The sequence below is a fragment of the Trematomus bernacchii genome, unplaced genomic scaffold, assembly GCF_902827165.1.
Source record: "Trematomus bernacchii unplaced genomic scaffold, fTreBer1.1, whole genome shotgun sequence".
NCBI lineage: Eukaryota > Metazoa > Chordata > Actinopteri > Perciformes > Nototheniidae > Trematomus > Trematomus bernacchii.
In genome coordinates, this window is record NW_022987910.1 from 7,318,934 (window position 1) to 7,338,471 (window position 19,538).

At 39.5% G+C, this 19,538-nt stretch overlaps 3 protein-coding genes and 1 pseudogene across 3 annotated transcripts; 2 read left to right on the plus strand and 2 right to left on the minus strand.

The window, feature by feature from the left end:
- Positions 1 to 1,060: 1,060 nt before the first annotated feature.
- Positions 1,061 to 5,335, minus strand: LOC117470472 (extracellular calcium-sensing receptor-like). Its single transcript, XM_034115253.1, has 8 exons — positions 5,115 to 5,335; positions 4,640 to 4,985; positions 3,836 to 4,123; positions 2,946 to 3,497; positions 2,628 to 2,849; positions 2,144 to 2,267; positions 1,567 to 2,039; positions 1,061 to 1,486 (listed from the first exon to the last, which is right to left on the minus strand). The coding sequence occupies exons 1-8, from the start codon at positions 5,333 to 5,335 to the stop codon at positions 1,061 to 1,063; spliced, it is 2,652 nt and encodes an 883-aa protein (XP_033971144.1).
- A 905-nt stretch (positions 5,336 to 6,240) lies between these two features.
- LOC117470441 (extracellular calcium-sensing receptor-like) lies at positions 6,241 to 10,748 on the plus strand. Its single transcript, XM_034115218.1, has 8 exons — positions 6,241 to 6,305; positions 7,096 to 7,384; positions 7,467 to 7,553; positions 7,687 to 7,878; positions 8,168 to 8,701; positions 8,787 to 9,011; positions 9,644 to 9,767; positions 9,856 to 10,748. The coding sequence occupies exons 1-8, from the start codon at positions 6,256 to 6,258 to the stop codon at positions 10,746 to 10,748; spliced, it is 2,394 nt and encodes a 797-aa protein (XP_033971109.1). The 5' UTR covers positions 6,241 to 6,255.
- Positions 10,749 to 11,902: 1,154 nt separating this feature from the next.
- On the minus strand, positions 11,903 to 15,270 carry LOC117470577 (annotated as a pseudogene).
- Positions 15,271 to 15,547: 277 nt separating this feature from the next.
- On the plus strand, positions 15,548 to 18,737 carry LOC117470578 (extracellular calcium-sensing receptor-like). Its single transcript, XM_034115395.1, has 6 exons — positions 15,548 to 15,756; positions 15,887 to 16,172; positions 16,280 to 17,104; positions 17,225 to 17,440; positions 17,530 to 17,653; positions 17,833 to 18,737. Exons 1-6 carry the CDS (start codon positions 15,548 to 15,550, stop codon positions 18,735 to 18,737), a joined length of 2,565 nt encoding a protein of 854 aa, XP_033971286.1.
- Positions 18,738 to 19,538: the final 801 nt, after the last annotated feature.

Here is a 19,538-nt window from a genome sequence, read left to right on the forward strand (position 1 = left end):
GTTTCAAAGCTCAGATCCGGTGCTGCGGACTATTCGACGTGCATCTCTGCATGTGGTGAGCGGAACAAAACACACTCGTAGATAACACACGTAGCTATTTTAATTACCTCTCAAACTACCTAAACTAGTTAAAGTTTGTTTTAGTTTTACTGTCGAGTCACTCATTATTGGACCCGCGAGCTGCATGATACTGACGTGTTGTCAGGAGGGGGGAGAGCAGTCCGTTTATTATTCCCGTGTTATTGTAAATTACTGTACACGTTTTTGAATAGTTAATTAATCTACTATAACTAGTTGGTTTAATATCGAATCATATCAGTTTGTTTCAAAGCTCATTAAATAACATAGAAGACCTTTAGCCGGCACTTTTCTAATTCTGCCCCTGAAGATTTAAACTGTAACGAACATGCCACCGGACAGGAGGGGGGAGGAGGAGGAGGTTGAGAGGGGTGGGGGCTGAGGAGGGGATGGGGGGGCGACAGGGAGGATGTGAAACCTGCTGTAGGGAGGGGGTGGGTTGAGAGGGGTGGGGGCTGAGCGGGGTGGGGGGCTACCTGAGAGGATGTAGCACCTGTATGTGAGGGGGAGGGGGGTGGTCTGAGGGGGGTGGGGGGTACCGGTGAGGATGTAACACCTGTACGCGATAACACCTCGAACAAAGGACTCATTAGCATATCAAAGGGGGCTCATTAGCATAATTAGGGGGCGGGACTTAGAAGGTGTGACCTGTCACTTTTTTATGCATACTAATGAGATTGAAGCGGGATTGGTAACACTACTAATGTGGAAGGCTAAGAATAAAAAGCCTGTCTATTTTTTGCAAGAAAACCCTCTCTCCACGTATCGTTCTTTCACCTGCACCTCACTTTGTAACAAACTGTCAATATTTGGATCATTATGATATCAGATGTTAAGCATTAATCAAAAGTACTTAAGCAGGGTTTGCCTTATTTTATTTCCAGCATGAATCTTAAGTTCTCTGACAACAGAGATACATTTGTTTGAAATCTGTTACTTATACATGTACAATTTTAGCAACACATACACGTACAGTTAATATTTATCTTTGCATCATATTTTTCTTGCTGTTTTTTTCTGGTTCCAGTACTATGATATAGCACTTTGGAGCAAAAATGCAAAAAAGGACACCAAAAGCTGAGGCTAAAATAGCAAAAATATGGACGGCCACAGTATATTTCCCAGCTGTGCTCACATAAACTGGAATAAATGTAATCCACACTGCGAAGAATATCAACATGCTGAAGGTGATGAACTTTGCCTCATTGAAATTGTCAGGCAGCTTTCGAGCAAAAAATCCCATTAGGAGGCACATGCAGGCCAAGATGCTTATGTATCCAAGAACACACCAAAAGCCAATCTCTGAGCCAGTCACACACTCAATGATGATGACAGCACTGTGATCTGTGTTGTTGTTGTTGTTGGCATGAGGTGGACTGGTGAGCAGCCAGATAAAACAGATTATAACCTGAGTGGAGGGAAAAAGAGGATGTTGATTTGAATTCGACATTTACATTTTCAAAATTGACTTATGGAAAGTGTTTGTACCTGAACAACTGTTCCTAAAAGCACACTGGCTCTCTGTTGCGTGGGTCCAAACCACTTCATGGCATTACTTACTGGCAGTGTAGACCTGAAAGCCATTAGGACCACTACTGTCTTGGCCAGGAGGCATGAAATGCAGAGGGCAAAACTGATCCCAAACGCTGGGTACCTGATACGGCAAAGCCAGTCTGAAGGCTCACCAATAAACAACAGGCCAACAAGGAAGCACACAGCAAGAAACACCAAGAGAAGGAAGCTTAGTTCCATATTGTTGGCACGAACCAATGGTGTTTCTTTGTACTTGAAGAATATGGCAAGAATGGAGAGGGAAACACACGCTCCGAGTACAGATACAACACACAGCACAATACCCATTAAGTCATGGTAAGACAAGTACTCAATAGTCTTTGGGATGCAAAGATCTCTGGCTTTATTGGGCCACGTGACCTCTGAGCAGCGTGAGCACTCTAAAGAATCTGTAGGCGGTAGAAAAGAACACTTTTTTAGTTTAAAGAAGTCATTTTCAGAAACAAGCGTCAAGAAAGGAGAAAAGGTGATAACAGCCAGAACACCAACGCACCAGTATTATTACTGACTTCTCCCTCAGCACAGGGGACACAGTCAAAACAGCAGATGGGTTCCCCCTTTCTCCTGGCGATGCGGGAACCTGGAGGACAACTGACACTGCACACAGACTGGAAAGCCTGAAAGGCAAAGCTCAGAAAGACACACATTTTAAAACATATTCAGCAGGGTCTAACAGTTGTTATGCAAGGATCCAATTCTGATACAGACTAAAAGGCGTATCACTTCAGCTACAAAATATCAGATTACAATAACATATCAGTCAAAATCTTGGTGTTAAAAATTGATGGTGTTAATGTCTGCAACATTCATTTGCAATTGATGTCACTTTCAACTTGAAGGTGACCTTTTCTCCTTCTTGATTAAGAATAAAGTATATTGCACACAAATAAGAACACATTAGCTGTTGTCTTAATCAAAACTACATACAACAACCTAAGAGGTGAACATGGTCTCAAGCCTGTTTTTAGAGAACACACCTGCTTTCCAACAGGCCATTGAATCACTGACTCATTTAAGACCAGGCTGCGTCCATCAGGCGTGGAGGCATCATAGAAACCTACTTTGACCAAATGTAGAGAACCGTCAGGCCTCCTTTGCCAGTTCATGAGATCATAATAAGCAATGGGGTCACCATTTTCATCAAAATTGACTTTCTCCCCAAGTGCAGAGAAATTTGCACGCTTCATGTAGTGAATGAGCTGAGGGGGGAACGGAAATAGGTTATCTAAACACAAACTATAGTGCATTTGACTTTTTACTTTTCAAATAAATGCTTAGGCTACAATTAGTCTCACCTGCCAAGGTTTAACATTCTTTAAGTCTGCGCAAGTGCGATTAAGGAAAGGCCCCTGTCCGACTTTGCAGTTACTCATATCTTCCAAAGCATGGGCTACCAAATACACAGACTTGTAAACATTATATGACACTCTTAGCTGTGTAACATCTGAATAAGGAGAGTAAACATCTTTTAAATCCTCTGTCCCTTTACATAGCAATCTGTTGAGGTGGTCGACACCACCATGAGAGTGGTTGTTCACTGATCCGTTCAATCTGCAGTTAAACAATTCCTCCCAAAATTCTGCCAAGAAAGCTGATTCATTAATATTGGATGGTCGGACACTGGTGAGGTGCTGTTTCAGACCTGGAATTACATCTGCTCTCCGGATGGCAAAACCTAGTGTTCCTGTTAGCAGATCTCCAAACTTTTCCCAGAGTGATTTAGCAGTGGCCCAAGATTCACTTGCGATCCACTGCAGGCTGGTGATATTCCGATATCGGACTTCTCTCAGAATGCCCTGCATCTGTGACTCATTACTGAAGTTAATGATGACCTTTGAGGATGACATCTGCAGTAAAAAACATCCAGGTGAAAGTGAATGTTTAATACAATAATGAAATGTCATTTCATTATTGTAAGTAATGGTTTCTTGGATCTCCTACACCAAAATAGTTCAAGGTACAGAAAAGCACTGATCTATGAATAGACATATTATTTAAAGGTTGCGTCGAATATGTATATAAACAAGCCAAAATAAATTGTTTTTGTATAACACAGAGAGCAATTTAACTACAATGTTGGTTTTGGAAGGTAATATAAATGACTTAACATTAACAAAGTATTTGTTGCAGGTGATCAAGCTATTTCGTCTATATGAATGAAAACTATGCTTTTACCAAGAATTACCTGAATAACATCCAGAAGCTCATCTAGAGCATGCTGACTCAGCCCCACAGGGTAGAAGTGAGTGTAGGATGCACACACACCATACTTCACAGACTCCTTCAGGAAAAGCTGAATGGCAAAGCGAGCATAATCAGATTCCACACCAATGACCCCGACCCAGGTCCAGCCAAAATAGCTAACCAGCCTGGCCAGGGCTCTGATCTGGAAGGCATCACTGGGCATGGTGCGCATGAAAGTGGGAAATTTCTTTTGGTTACTCAGACAGCTGCACGATGCAAAATAGCTCACCTGGTATAGAAAACATGGATTACGTTCTGCACACTCACCGACCATCTGTTCAATAAGAATCACATTTCATCAAACAATACCACCGTATTTAAAAGTATTCAATGGGACAACATTTTCCAGAACAAGGGGCCTAATTACACAATTGAGGGAGACTTGAAGACTATAAATGTAGATACAAATATTCTGAATGCTGTACTATTCAAAAAAATACAAACGCAATTTATTAACACTAAAATCATAATATTAGTAGAATAAAAAATTAAGTATTTAAAACTTGAATGTTAACAGCAAAAATCCTTGTGCATGTACCACCACATTTTGTTAAATTAAAAATATGTTGAATGATTAGGTTACTTCCTGTGGATTGAAAAAAATTAACCATTCTCAAAAAGAGAAAAGGAAAAAAGGGATCTTGACATTTGGAAAAGCATAACCATAAAAGAAGCCATAAAATATAGATTTAACATGGCAAAAACACATATTAGCACAATAAAAGTGACTTTAAGGCAGTCTCACCAGTGGGATATGGAAAGAACCCAAGGTTTTTAGCAGAGCCATAGACACTCCAGAGGCAGCATCTCCTATGATTACCGGGGACACAGTTTGTGCCGCAGCACAGCTTAAATTATAATGACTGTTTCTTTCTAGACCTTTGTCCCTGTTCACACTCTCAGCTCTGGTGCCCACGTCTGGCTGGCCATTCACCAACAGCAGGGCTGCACTCAGAGACACAGGTATGTCATCACAGCTGTCACGGATGTGGAACCCTAGCTTCAGGTGTGGCAGGAGGTCGCTGCGCTGGTTGATCTCTTTGATTGCAAAAGTCATAGCCAGCATCCAGCGCAAGGCACGAGAGCTGAAACTGTACAGGAATAAAAGCAGTTCATCACGCAGCACAAATATATATATTAAAATATACACATATACACATATACAATAATAATAATCTGTACTGCACAAGTCAACAAACAATCAAATATTCACTCACTACTTATACGTAATAGGCGTCGGTTTTGTTTTGTATTTTGAAAGGGAAGACACAGGGCTGTAGTGTAAAGGGAATAAACCCCCTATAACGACATCTCCTTCTTCGTACAGACTGTTTTTCCCCTCTTCCCCCAAGAAAACACAGTTATCCAGGCCAGCAGCTAAACAATGTTGGCCCTGAAATAGAAAAAGAAACATAAGAAGCTTTGCAGCTAGCATTGCCATTGCTGAATATACAAGGAATAGCTTCCCTTTCTGGTAACGTTAGCAGTATGATGTTTCAGGACTCAGCTGATTTATAAACTGCAGTGTGCACACATGAATCTGAGGGTACCGCCCAAATAAAGTAATCAATGTGTCATTACAGTTAACGCCGACATTTATGAATAATCCAAAATTCTTTCTATTTGTGTGTTGGAGGCATTAGATAAAACCCCCTTTTGGGTTGATTCATTATGAATGAATGCATAATTGACCAGTATTGGATGAGTTTAGAAATTAAATGTTTTTGATATCTAATACATGTATATTGAATTATTGTAATTGACAAATTATTCAAATAATCTTAATCCTCTCATTGTGTTTGAGTTTTATTTCCTAATAAATAAATGTTTAAAACATTGTTTTAAATTAAAACCCCATTTCTCTGTTCACTGGAACATTTTAAATGTTTTTGGGTCACCATGGACACCATGGAGTTAAATCGACAACCTTTTTTCTGTGGAAAATGTCTTAATGAGAGCTTAAATCCATTATCATTTTCCTCTTACATCATTTATTTTTCAGTCTTTGTTAACTCCCTTTAGTAAATCAGGCGGAGCTGCTGATGTCCAATCCAGTCACACTCTGTCATCAATAAGATGTAACACATAGGTGACAAAGTGTTTATAACTTGTCTCATGTATTGCTCTCTTTCTCTCTCTCTCTCTCTGTCTATTGGGATGTGTAATATGAATCGACTTGTGTTATTTCACTTGCTTTACTCTCAATGTGTCCTAACTCTAATGTATACCCCAATATCCAGCAACCCCTCGCCACCATTTTCAGCCAAAGTATGCAAACTCCAAAACAGTTTTGAGCCAGGCTTTGTGGCCAAAGGTGACTATATAATTGGAGGGATCTTCCCCCTTCACTATAACCAGGAGATGCCAGACCTGAACTGCACCTACAGGCCACCACCAGTAAAATGCAATGGGTGAGTTTTGATTGATGTGGAAACCTTAGTGTGAGTATATAACTTGTGTATGAAACATTGTATGCAACTAACATTCTTGTTTTATTGAATGATTAAGCAGAATATACTTGTATTGAACAGGTTTTAGTATTCATTGATAATTGAGCGTGACATGTTAGAAAACATTGATATGGTGTTAGCTTGAATTAAATGCACTTTAAATTTAAGTTAGTTTAAAAAACATATTTTTATCAATAGAGACACGCATAAACTGACTTTCACATTTTTTATTTCTTTATTTTTGAGGGTGGGTAATTACCTAATCATCTATGCAATGATTTAAAGAAGAATCATAGAAAGATATGTATTTTGATACTTTTTATATTTCGAAAATTATTATTTGCTCTATATTACAAAAATATATACATTTTTAATAACGTAGTGCAGCATTTGAACAATGTCTCTATTTTCCCCTAAATAAGTTAAAATGTACATTGGTCTTTCATAATAACATAGTGTAAATTATAGGGAACTTATTAAAGAAGCTTGGCCCGAAAAGAAATATATTTTTAAAGACATATCCGGGCAACATATTAGAAAAATAATGAGAACATGCGGACAAAGCAAAAATAAACTGATCAGTTATTTTATCACAAGAACCAAGATGCAAAGTAAACATTTAAAATAACTTAAAATTAACATAATCTCTGCCTTTAATTGTGCCTTTTTTTACACACAATAAGTTTGAATGTGTATTTTGTGTGCATCTGTGATGTGTTTCTTGTGTGCACCTGTGTCTGTTTGGCTGCAGATTTAATCCCAGGGCTTTCCGCTGGGCTCAAACTATGAGGTTGGCAGTGGAGGAGATAAACCAGAGTGCAGAGCTATTGCCCAATTACACACTTGGGTACAACATATTTGATTCATGTGCATATCCACTGACCGGCCAGAGGGCTGCTATGGCTGTGTTGAATGGGCAGAGTGAGGATGACTCTCCCACGTGCAGCGGTAACTCCCCACTCCTCGCTGTGATCGGGGAATCTGGTTCTGCTCAATCTATTGTGGTGTCAAGAATCCTGCAACCATTCAGAATCCCAATGGTAATGATTTTTTCTTTTATCTGTAATCCCACCAACAGTTTATTTTTTTTACTATACTCTTTTTTTATCCTTCTTCAAACAGATCAGTTACTTTTCTTCATGTGCATGTTTTACTGACAAAAAAAACTATCCCACCTTCTTCAGAGTAATCCCCAACGATGATTATCAGGTGAGAGTTTGGCCTAGGTTGTTGATCATTATTCAGTAAAAAAAAAAAGAAGAATATTATTCAAATTTAGTCTGTAAAATGTTCTTTATGTGTGTGTTTTGAACCAAGTGTAACTCTTTCCTGTTGAATGTAGGTGAAAGCCATTGCTCAGCTGCTGGTACGCTTCAACTTCACTTGGGTGGGGTTGGTGCGAGGAGACCATGAATACGGGCGCTTCGCTGTGCAAGGTTTGCTGAGAGAATTACAGGGTACCAAAGTGTGTGTAGCGTACCAAGAAATGATACCTCTGCTCTACAATCGCAAGAGGGCTCTGGAGATCTTGCAGGTAGATGCCAGGTTGTATAGTATTAGAGAGCTCTAATCACACAGATAACTTTACATTCTGATACACATCAATGCCAGTCCCTACATCGAAAACAACATAATTTTTTTCATAACAAAGCGACAAACAAGTAGATAGGGTTTATTAGCAGGCACTGCTGTTTTTTTAAAAGCATATTTTTTGATATACTTTTTTCAAATATATAATGAGTCTTTCTTTAACCTACTTTATTTTTTCTTGTCCTTTCCTTGTGAAATAAATTCCTCCATCATTGTTTGCCTTGTCTGTGAAGGTGATGCGTAGCTCTACTGCAAAAGTGGTGGTGGTATTTTTAGCTGAGGGGAAGATGACGCCTTTCTTGAGAGACTATATGACACAGAACATCACTGGAATCCAGTGGGTTGCCAGTGAAGCGTGGGTCACAGCATCCGTCTTTACAGCCAGTGAGTATTACCCCTACCTAGGGGGCACCATCGGGTTTGGCATCAGAAAAGGTCAAATCTCCGGACTCAGTGACTACCTGCAGACAGTCAACCCTCAAATGTATCTTGATAATACTCTAGTTAAGGAGCTGTGGGAGGCCCTGTATGGTTGTGACCCTTCTCTGTCGTCTGGCTCCCCGTTGCCTTCATGCTCAGGACAGGAGACCCTGTTAGAGCAGCATTCAGCCTACATTAATACATCCAGCCCTAGAGTGGCCTATAACGTCTATAAGGCTGTGTATGCAATTGCTCATTCCCTGCACAACCTTCTTCTCTGTCAACCGGGCAGTGGCCCATTCCAAAACAACTCATGTGCTCAAAGCAACAACATACACCCCTGGCAGGTATACCTAAATGTTCTTACAGTAATTTCACTTTAACTGTTTTTTTTTCATAATTCATATTTCATATTATCTTTTGGTTTTCAAGCTCCAGCACTACCTCCAGGAAGTGACATTTAACATTGCCGGGGAGGAAGTGAACTTTGACCTAAAGGGTGACTCTATACCTTATTATGACATTCTCAACTGGCAGAGAGGCATGGGCGGGAACATTGAATTTGTCAACGTGGGGTTGTTTGATGGAACCAAGCCTGCCGGAGAGGAGCTGTTAATCCAGGAGGACAGGATCATGTGGGCAGGGCATCAGAGTGAGGCAAGCTGCTCACACTGTGTTTTTACCTTCATCAGATCCCAGCTTTTGAAGTTCTGTAGGTTTAGGTGGAGGTAAGTCAAGTGACCAGGACAAGCTGGATCAGATGTGAGTCCCTTTGCATTACAGTGAAAATGAATTGAAAGCCCGCCATACAGTGTGATGTGTTTTGTGATTAAATGCTTCACAGTATAATCCTTCTGGTAGAATTCTTCTCAAATAAAAATAAATAGTATTCAAAGCTACACATTCTTGTTTAGCTTACGGATAATAACCCTGTCCCCAGTGTGAAAAGTACATCTATACCTCCACTGTTTTCCACACTTATATAAAATGCCACAATATGAAAAATGCGCATCACAATTTTCAAGAGTTTTCATTTCTGCATCAGCTAGTTGCTTGTAAAGTCTAAGCATTGCTCTAAGCAACAAAAATAATGCAAAGCTCTTCAATATGCAGTGATGTTCAATAGAAAAATAAGAACTTTTTTTCCGATTTAAATAGCTAGAACCAGCTAAATCTGACAATTCAGTTATCAAAGCTGTCTTTATTTTGTTTTTAAAAGGCCTTATCAAGGAACTGACTAAATATGTTGGCACACTGCAGAGCTGAAAGCCATTGTTTACTTCCTATAGGTGCCTATGTCTGTATGCAGCACCAGCTGTCTTCCAGGGTCCCGGAAAGCTGTCCGTCGTGGGGAGCCTGTCTGCTGCTTTGACTGTGTACCATGTGACAGCGGCAAAATTAGCAATCAGACAAGTGAGTTTAAAATCTTGAAATAAAATAATCACAATGTAATTCTTGTATTTCACTACCAACATGTTATATTTGATTATTTTCCCTTTAGATTCCATAGAGTGCACATTTTGTCCTGATGACTTCTGGTCAAATATTGACAGAACCGTCTGCATCCTCAAGATAGTGGAGTTCTTGGCCTATGATTCCTTGGGTATAGCCCTGACAGTGATCTCTGTGGTGGGTGCCAGCCTCACTATAGCTGTCTTTGCGGTCTTTTTCTACCATAGAAACACAGCCATCGTCCGTGTAAGTAACTCTGTACTCAGCTTCTTCATCCTCTTTGCTCTGACTCTATGTTTCCTGTGTTCCCTGGTGTTCATTGGAGAGCCAACATATTGGTCCTGTATGCTGCGACACACTATTTTTAGTATAACGTTTTCATTTTGCATCTCCTGTATTCTGGGGAAGACCCTGGTGGTGTTGGCTGCTTTCACTGCCACCAGACCAGGGGACAACATCATGAAGTGGCTGGGGCCCAAGCAGCAGAGGGCCATTATTTTCATTTGCACTGTAATTCAAGTGGTTATCTGTGCTGCCTGGCTCATTGAGTCTCCCCCTTTTCCATCCCGAAATACACAATACGAAATTTCGAAGATCATACTGGAGTGCAGCGTAGGTTCCAGTCTTGCATTCTGGTGTGTTCTGGGATACATTGGTCTACAGGCCTGCCTGTGCTTTATACTGGCTTTTCTAGCACGTAAACTGCCTGGCAATTTCAACGAGGCCAAGGTCATCACTTTTAGCATGCTGATATTTTGTGCTGTGTGGCTATCATTCGTCCCTGCTTATATCAGCTCTCCTGGGAAATATGCTGATGCAGTGGAGTCATTTGCCATTCTGGCTTCGAGCTTTGGCTTGTTGTTCTGCCTGTTTGCTCCAAAGTGTTTCATTATTTTACTAAAGCCAGAGAAAAATACAAGACAGCACCTAATGGGAAAATAAAAGTATCTTATCACAAGTTGAAATGTATTTGAAATCATATTCAATGTATGACATTGTTATTATTATTATAATTATTATTATAATAATTATTATATTTAATTATGAACTTCACGTTATTATTGACTGTATATATGTATAATACTTATTTATTGCAGCTTAGCAACCATAGTGCATTGTACAAGGAAATAATCAACTTTAATGAGAAGGAGCATATTACTGTAATGTATAGAATAAATAAAGATATTTATTAAATAAGCAAAGAGCTTTAGTGGTGAATATTCATTGGAATTGTTTAGGCTGAATTTATTGGGAAAATATTGTCTACTGATCTTGTACCTTGCTAAACCTGTGAGCTTTAGTTTTAGATTGATCCATGGTCAATGTTTAATGGTTTTGTACAAACCAGTCAAGAAAACCAATAATACTTAAGTAAATATGTATTAAACTGCTGCTAAAAGACTAACATTTGCAGAATATAATGTGTGGGTTTTTTTCTGTGCATAATCGGGGATTGCCTCATCTTTTTATACCGAACTGTTATTGATGATTCTGCAACAGTGTGTGTTTTGACTTTCTTCTTTTTACTGGGAAGCACACTGATTGATACAAAAAAAAAGAAGGAAATAATAAAGAATAAAATATGGAAAGTAATATTTAAATAATCCAAGCCTAGAGTCTTTAAAATCATCCTCCAACACATTAAGAAAGAGCCTAACCTCAAAGGAGGAGGATAAATCGGGAATCTGTGTTTTAAGTAAAACAGTTGCAGTCTTTAACCTGTTAAGCACCAAGCCTGTTTTTCATGTTTCAGGCTCGAAAATGACATGCCCAAAACAAATGACTACAACTTCACTTCTAAAAGGGTTATATGAATAATTTATGTTATCAAAGCAAGGTTACATCTGTGAGTTGGATGTAGAAGTGTCAGAATCAATATAAATGTTTTTTATTTTAAAGAAAATTCAGATTTTACATAGTAAAAAACTGTAAATTATAGTGTCCGTCCAAAAATTATTTTTTACAGATAGTGAAAACTACCCTTGGATGATGGGTTAGTAGACTAAAAGCTTTAGGAATCCAAAGTACAACATATAATAAGTACCCTGTATCAAGATTGATGCAAAACAAGTGACATTTGACCTTTTTAGAGAGGTTTAGCCTAAAATAGCAAAAATGTGGACGGCCACAGTATATTTCCCAGCTGTGCTCACATAAACTGGAATAAATGTAATCCACACTGCGAAGAATATCAACATGCTGAAGGTGATGAACTTTGCCTCATTGAAATTGTCCGGCAGCTTTCGAGCAAAAAATGCCATTAGGAGGCACATGCAGGCCAAGATGCTGATGTATCCAAGAACACACCAAAAGCCAATCTCTGAGCCAGTCACACACTCAATGATGATGACAGCACTGTGATCTGTGTTGTTGTTGTTGGCATGAGGTGGACTGGTGAGCAGCCAGATAAGACAGATTATAACCTGAGTGGGGGGAAAAAGAGGATGTTGATTTGAATTCGACATTTACATTTTCAAAATTGACTTATGGAAAGTGTTTGTACCTGAACAACTGTTCCTAAAAGCACACTGGCTCTCTGTTGCGTGGGTCCAAACCACTTCATGGCATTACTTACTGGCAGTGTAGACCTGAAAGCCATTAGGACCACTACTGTCTTGGCCAGGAGGCATGAAATGCAGAGGGCAAAACTGATCCCAAACGCTGGGTACCTGATACGGCAAAGCCAGTCTGAAGGCTCACCAATAAACAACAGGCCAACAAGGAAGCACACAGCAAGAAACACCAAGAGAAGGAAGCTTAGTTCCATATTGTTGGCACGAACCAATGGTGTTTCTTTGTACTTGAAGAATATGGCAAGGATGGAGAGGGAAACACACGCTCCGAGTACAGATACAACACACTGCACAATACCCATTAACTCATGGTAAGACAAGTACTCAATAGTCTTTGGGATGCAAAGATCTCTGGCTTTATTGGGCCACATGACCTCTGAGCAGCGTGAGCACTCTAAAGAATCTGTAGGCGGTAGAAAAGAACACTTTTTTAGTTTAAAGAAGTCATTTTCAGAAACAAGCGTCAAGAAAGGAGAAAAGGTGATAACAGCCAGAACACCAACGCACCAGTATTATTACTGACTTCTCCCTCAGCACAGGGGACACAGTCAAAACAGCAGATGGGTTCCCCCTTTCTCCTGGCGATGCGGGAACCTGGAGGACAACTGACACTGCACACAGACTGGAAAGCCTGAGAGGCAACGCTCAGAAAGACATACATTTTAAAACATATTCAGCAGGGTCTAACAGTTGTTATGCAAGGATCCAATTCTGATACAGACTAAAAGGCGTATCACTTCAGCTACAAAATATCAGATTACAATAACATATCAGTCAAAATCGGGTCATTGATGGTGTTAATGTCTGCAACATTCATTTGCAATTGATGCCAGTTTCAACTTGAAGGTGACCTTTTCTCCTTCCTGATTAACAATAAAGCATATTGCACACAAATAAGAACACATTAGCTGTTGTGTTAATCAAAACTACATACAGCAACCAAAGAGGTGAACATGGTCTCAAGCCTGTTTTTAGAGAACACACCTGCTTTCCAACAGGCCATTGAATCACTGACTCATTTATGACCAGGCTGCGTCCATCAGGCGTGGAGGCATCATAGAAACCTGCTTTTACCAAATGTAGAGAACCGTCAGGCCTCCTTTGCCAGTTCATGAGATCATAATAAGCAATGGGGTCACCATTTTCATCAAAATTGACTTTCTCCCCAAGTGCAGATACATTTGTACAACATGTAGTGAATGAGCTGAGGGAGGAACGGAAATAGGTTATCTAAACACAAACTATAGTGCATTTGACTTTTGACTTTTCAAATAAATGCTTAGGCTACAATTAGTCTCACCTGCCAAGGTTTAACATTCTTTAAGTCTGCGCAAGTGCGATTAAGGAAAGGCCCCTGTCAGACTTTGCAGTTACTCATATCTTCCAAAGCATGGGCTACCAAATACACAGACTTGTAAACATTATATGACACTCTTAGCTGTGTAACATCTGAATAAGGAGAGTAAACATCTTTTAAATCCTCTGTACCTTTACATAGCAATCTGTTGAGGTGGTCGACACCAATCAATCTGCAGTTAAACAATTCCTCCCAAAATGCTGCTAAGAAAGCTGATTCATTAATATTGGATGGTCTGACACTGGTGAGGTGCTATTTCAGACTTGGAATTACATCTGTTCAATAAGAATCACATTTCAACAAACAATACCACCGTCTTTAAAAGTATTCAATGGGACAACATTTTCCAGAACAAGGGGCCTAATTACACAATTGAGGGAGACTTGAAGACTATAAATGTAAATTAAAAAATTCTGAATGTTGTTCTATTCCAAAAAATACAAACGCAATTTATTAACACTAAAATCATCACATATACACATATACAATAATAATAATCTGTACTGCACAAGTCAACAAACAATCAAATATTCACTCACTACTTATACATAATAGGCGTCGGTTTTGTTTTGTATTTTGGAAGGGAAGACACAGGGCTATAGTGTAAAGGGAATAAACCCCCTATAACGACATCTCCTTCTTCGTACAGACTGTTTTCCCCTCTTCCCCCAAGAAAACACAGTTATCCAGGCCAGCAGCTAAACAATGTTGGCCCTGAGATAGAAGAGGAAACATAAGAAGCTTTGCAGCTAGCATTGCCATTGCTGAATATTCAAGGAATAGCTTCCCTTTCTGGTAACGTTAGCAGTATGATGTTTCAGGACTCAGCTGATTTATAAACTGCAGTGTGCACACATGCATCTGAGGGTACCGCCCAAATAAAGTAATCAATGTGTAATTACAGTTAACGCCGTGCATTTATGAATAATCCAAAAATAAAAATTCATACCTGTCCCAAACATGAAATATTCAAGCTATTGAGTTAGATATTAAAGATGACAGTTGTGAAATTATTTAACAAGGTGTCTGTTTTAATGTGATCGCAGACATAGGATCCAGTGTTTCCCAGCAGATGCCACTGTTTTGACTCTATTAAGGACATAAAACGGATGGACCTGGTTCTGTACTGTTTATTTAAAACAGTTCAGTAATCTGTAAAATGTTATTAAACCATCACTGCTGAATACACATACAGGCAACTGAATCAATCACCAATTGTCCCTTGGGTTGGAAAAAAAAGGGAAATCAGCCACAGTAGTCGTGTGTTCAACTCCTGAGAATTCAATGAAATGTTACTGCTGACAAATCAGACCATTCACAACTACTTTGGAACTTTACTGCTATTTACTAAACAATCGGTTCACTGAACAGGGTTAGTACAAGTACAACAATTATTAAAATACATATATTATACATTTTAGCAAGAACCCTTTCTCTGGGGAACATAATGACCTGTGTGTGTGTGTGTGTCATATAGAGCTATATGTCCCAACACTTTACCACACTGTTTGAGTGCTGAGCAGTTTGCTGGCATTTGACTAGCCTGTAACATGAAACAAAAATGTAAATCTTATTGGAATTGGGGTATGCTATATTGTTTGGTATGTGCATGATACTGTAGCTTGCATAGTGTGTGTCCTGAATATAGCCGTCACCTTTCCCTGTTGTTCTAATCTTAACCAGTTATGATTGCTGAGCCCTGTGGGAAATAAATTAACCTTTTATGAAAAGAGAGCATGCAGAGTCGCCTTTATCAGACGCAGTTGTTATAGGAGCATGTATTTTTCCCCATCAAATGATTTCAAGCAAACATGCATAAGATGTTGATAGCTAGGATTTTAGCTCTGTATTTGTTTTACCTGAACAGGGTTTCTGGCTGTGAACGTTTCAACAGGTTTGACATGCCCGGTTTGTTTAAGCAGGGAGACATAATGATTGGGGGTATTTTCCCAGTATTCAACAAAGAAATAATTAGCACTTCAATGTTCACGAGCGAGCCACCTGGAGTGAAGTGTGCAGGGTAAGTTGTAATCAATTCTGATTTATTTCATCCTGCTAGCTTGCTACTTTTATCTTACAAATGTCTTTGCACATGTACAGCTGCAGCTCTAGATTTTCACAATCTATTTAAATCTCTAAAATCTCTTTAGATTTGACCTGCGAGCTTTTCGATGGACTCAAGTAATGATATTTGCGATTGAAGAAATAAACAAAGATCCTGCTCTCCTGCCAAACATATCTCTCGGCTATAGGATCCTTAACTCTTGTTCATCTCCCACAAATACTTTACGTGCTGCACTAACACTGGCTAGTGGAACAGAGGACACAGAAATGAATTCATCATGTCCTCCAGCTATATCTGCCCTCATAGCAGAGGCAGGATCGTCTCAGTCTTTAGCTATAGCTGGAGCTCTTGGGCCATTTCAAGTACCAATAGTAAGAGAATAAATTATATGTTTACTATGTTAGTATTCTGTGATATTTAATATTTGTGTAGTGCTTGTCTTTTGGCATTTTGTTCAGACTGTTGGTGTTCTTTTTAGGTGAGTTACTTCTCAACATGTGCCTGTCTGAGTGACAGACCTAAATATCCAACTTTCTTTCGGACAATCCCCAGCGACTACTTCCAGGCAAAAGCTTTGGCAGCACTGGTGAAACACTTTGGCTGGCAGTGGATTGGTGCCATACAGTCAGACAATGACTACGGGCTAAATGGAATCCTGGCTTTTACTGAAGAGGTTAAAAAGCTTGGGGTTTGTATTGCATTTGTTGGGAAAATTAAACGTACATACAGTATGGATAAAATTCTGGAGGTTGTGGAAATGATCAAGCAGTCGACTGTCAAAGTCATTCTTGCTTTTGTTCCAGAGAGTGACTTTTACCCTCTGATGAAAGAGGTTGTAAAACAGAACATTACAGGAATACAGTGGATTGGCAGCGAGGCCTGGATAACAGCAAGTCAACCCTCCACCCATGAAATCTACCAAGCGTTTGGTGGAGCCCTAGGATTTGTTGTGAACAAAATGGCTATTCCAAACCTACGACAATTCCTTACAGGCATTAACCCTTATGACGATCCAAGTGACGCCTTTGTAAAGGATTTCTGGGAGACTATTGTGGGCTGTCGACCTGTTTTACCCGGGGAAGACGCAGTAACTGATTCAACAAATGAAATTTGCACAGGCTATGAGACATTATTGAATTCCAAGGATTTGTTCTTCAATGTCACACAGCTAAGAGTGTCCTATAATGTGTATAAAGCAGTTTATGCCGTTGCACATGCGCTACATCAGTTGGTATTCTGCCAATCTGTCCGAGAAAGATCAGTGAGGCCATGTTTGAATACATCAGAAATTCAGCCCAAAGAGGTGAGAAGAAGAGACAGCCACCCTCTTGCAAATATACAATCATTATACTGTATCTGCATAGAAATGCTGTTGTCAATAAGAATGATACATATTTATCAATTATTCTGTTCCCTTTCTAAGGTCACGGATCACCTTCAAAGGGTGAATGTTATCAATCAGTTTGGGGATAATGTGTTTTTTGATAAGAATGGTGATCCTCCTGCTTCTTATGACCTGATTAACTGGCAGCTGAAAAATGGGCAGGTGCAACATGTCACAGTGGGTCATTTTTCCTCTGCTGCTGATAAGGAGCTCAGCATTCAGGAGGAAAGAATTGTGTGGAGGAAAGGGAAAATGGTAAAATAATTGTATCTTATGGCAACAGGCTTAGCGATTGTGTTTGAGATCAAGTCCATAATACATTTTCAAACGTTTTCTTCCATCAGGTTCCGAAGTCTGTGTGCTCTAATGTTTGTCCAGCCGGAACAAGAAAAGCTCAAATAAAAGGAAAACCCCGCTGCTGCTTTGACTGCATTCCATGTGCTGATGGAACTATAGCCAACTCAACAGGTATCAGATGCATAATTAATGTTTAGAGTATCCTATATCATTGTAAGAGTCACTGCATCACTTTGAATTAAGTTGCTTTTATATATATAACATTTGCATTTTTTATAAAATGATTATACCATTTTTGAGAAATGTAACATCCAAACACATAACTGATTATTTCTGTTTGTGATCAACAGGTAGAGCTGACTGCACACCCTGTACACAGGAATACTGGTCCAATGAGAGGAAAGATGAGTGCATTCCTAAAATAATTGAGTTCCTTACATACCAAGAGCCGATGGGAATGGCTTTAACGGTTGTATCCCTGCTTGGGGCCTCCCTGTCGCTGGCTTCCATGACGGTCTTTATCCACTTCAGAGAGACTCCTGTGATAAAGGCCAGCAACTCTGAGCTGAGCTGTTTCCTGTTGTTTTCTCTCTTTTTGTGTTTTCTCTGTCCCCTCACTTTCATCGGCAGACCTACAGTTTGGACATGCATGCTGCGCCACACAGCTTTTGGTGTGACGTTTGCACTTTGTATGTCCTGTGTCATGGGAAAAACTATTGTTGTTGTAACAGCTTTTAAAGCCACATTTCCTGGCAACAAATTAGCAGGAAAGTTTGGTCCTGTACAGCAAAGGATCATAGTTTTTTCCTGCACTCTGATTCAGATTGTAATATGTGTGTTGTGGCTTAAGTTAAACCCACCTTTCCCAGACATGGTTTTCAGATACAGCAATAAAAAGATAGTTTTAGAATGTAACACAGGCTCTGAGGCTGCTTTCTATGCAGTGATTGGGTACATAGGGATCCTTGCAATAATTTGTTTGGTCCTGGCATTTCTAGCAAGAAAATTGCCAGATAATTTTAATGAAGCTAAGTATATCACCTTCAGCATGCTGATATTCTGTGCTGTCTGGATCACCTTTATCCCAGCATATGTCAGCTCTCCGGGGAAGTTCACCGTAGCTGTTGAAATATTTGCAATTTTATCCTCAGCATTTGGCCTGTTAATTAGCATTTTTGCTCCTAAATGTTACATACTTTTTATCAAGCCAGAAAGAAATACCAAGAAACATATCATGGGAAAAAATGTGAGATAAAATATATAATCTTTTATTTTGAACTCTTAGCTTGTATATAATGTATAGTAGGAGTAGTAGTAGCAACACCAGATAAGCATTGTTTCATTATACCGAGTTGTCATCAATAGGTCTAATATTTAATCAATCAATACACATAATGTGATATATAAAAAACATGTGTATGAAGTTGTTTGCTCAAAAATACCAAACAGATCACCCATTCTAGCCATGCCTCATAGCCCTCTATTTCACTTCCTGTTTCAAAAGTGCTGATTCCGGGTATAAAGCTTTTAAAAAACAAAAAAGGAGGGGGCTGAGCTCATGCGGGACGGGCAGCTACTGTCTAAACTAAACTGCGGTGATGAAACGCCATATCATGGATTATCAAGGATTATTTCTGAAACAGTATGGAGCTCAAAGGCTTTCTCTCTTGCTGGTTTACCACAAGGTGAGTTCCTTTTTATTTCTTGCTTCTTTACACATGTGCTCTACAGTACAGGTTAGCTCTGAGTGTTAGCGATGCTTGCTAATGTAAACAAAGGCCATATTACGTCCACAACACGTCGGGCATTGCTTTCTGATAGGGCCGTGGGTCCACCACGTGGGTGCCATCCGCTATGACGTAAATATATTCTGGATCAGCTCCGTCGTAGCCCCATTATTAGAGATTTGGGTACGGAGGAAAAGAGAGGGTTTTATTTTCTGATGCTGCGTGAGTTCCCTGACACACCGGGGACACATATTTATGTATAAAAGACATCAAAAAGTGCATTTTGCATGATAGGTCCCCTTTAAGTATATTTGTCAATAAACAAAAAT

Bases quoted from the DNA above. Each gene is read 5' to 3' on its own strand.
- LOC117470472 (XM_034115253.1), bottom strand. From the start codon at position 5,335: ATGGCAATGCTAGCTGCAAAGCTTCTTATGTTTCTTTTTCTATTTCAG. The intron at 4,986-5,114 runs GTAGTGAGTGAA...ATTCCTGTACAG, and splicing joins CCGACGCCTATTACGTATAA to TTTCAGCTCTCGTGCCTTGC. The intron at 4,124-4,639 runs GTGAGACTGCCT...TTTCTATACCAG, and splicing joins GTTCTTTCCATATCCCACTG to GTGAGCTATTTTGCATCGTG.
- LOC117470441 (XM_034115218.1), top strand. From the start codon at position 6,256: ATGCCAGACCTGAACTGCACCTACAGGCCACCACCAGTAAAATGCAAT. The intron at 8,702-8,786 runs GTATACCTAAAT...TTGGTTTTCAAG, and splicing joins ACAACATACACCCCTGGCAG to CTCCAGCACTACCTCCAGGA. The intron at 9,012-9,643 runs GCAAGCTGCTCA...TACTTCCTATAG, and splicing joins GGGCAGGGCATCAGAGTGAG to GTGCCTATGTCTGTATGCAG.
- LOC117470578 (XM_034115395.1), top strand. From the start codon at position 15,548: ATGCATAAGATGTTGATAGCTAGGATTTTAGCTCTGTATTTGTTTTAC. The intron at 17,105-17,224 runs GTGAGAAGAAGA...TCCCTTTCTAAG, and splicing joins CAGAAATTCAGCCCAAAGAG to GTCACGGATCACCTTCAAAG. The intron at 17,441-17,529 runs GTAAAATAATTG...TTCTTCCATCAG, and splicing joins TGTGGAGGAAAGGGAAAATG to GTTCCGAAGTCTGTGTGCTC.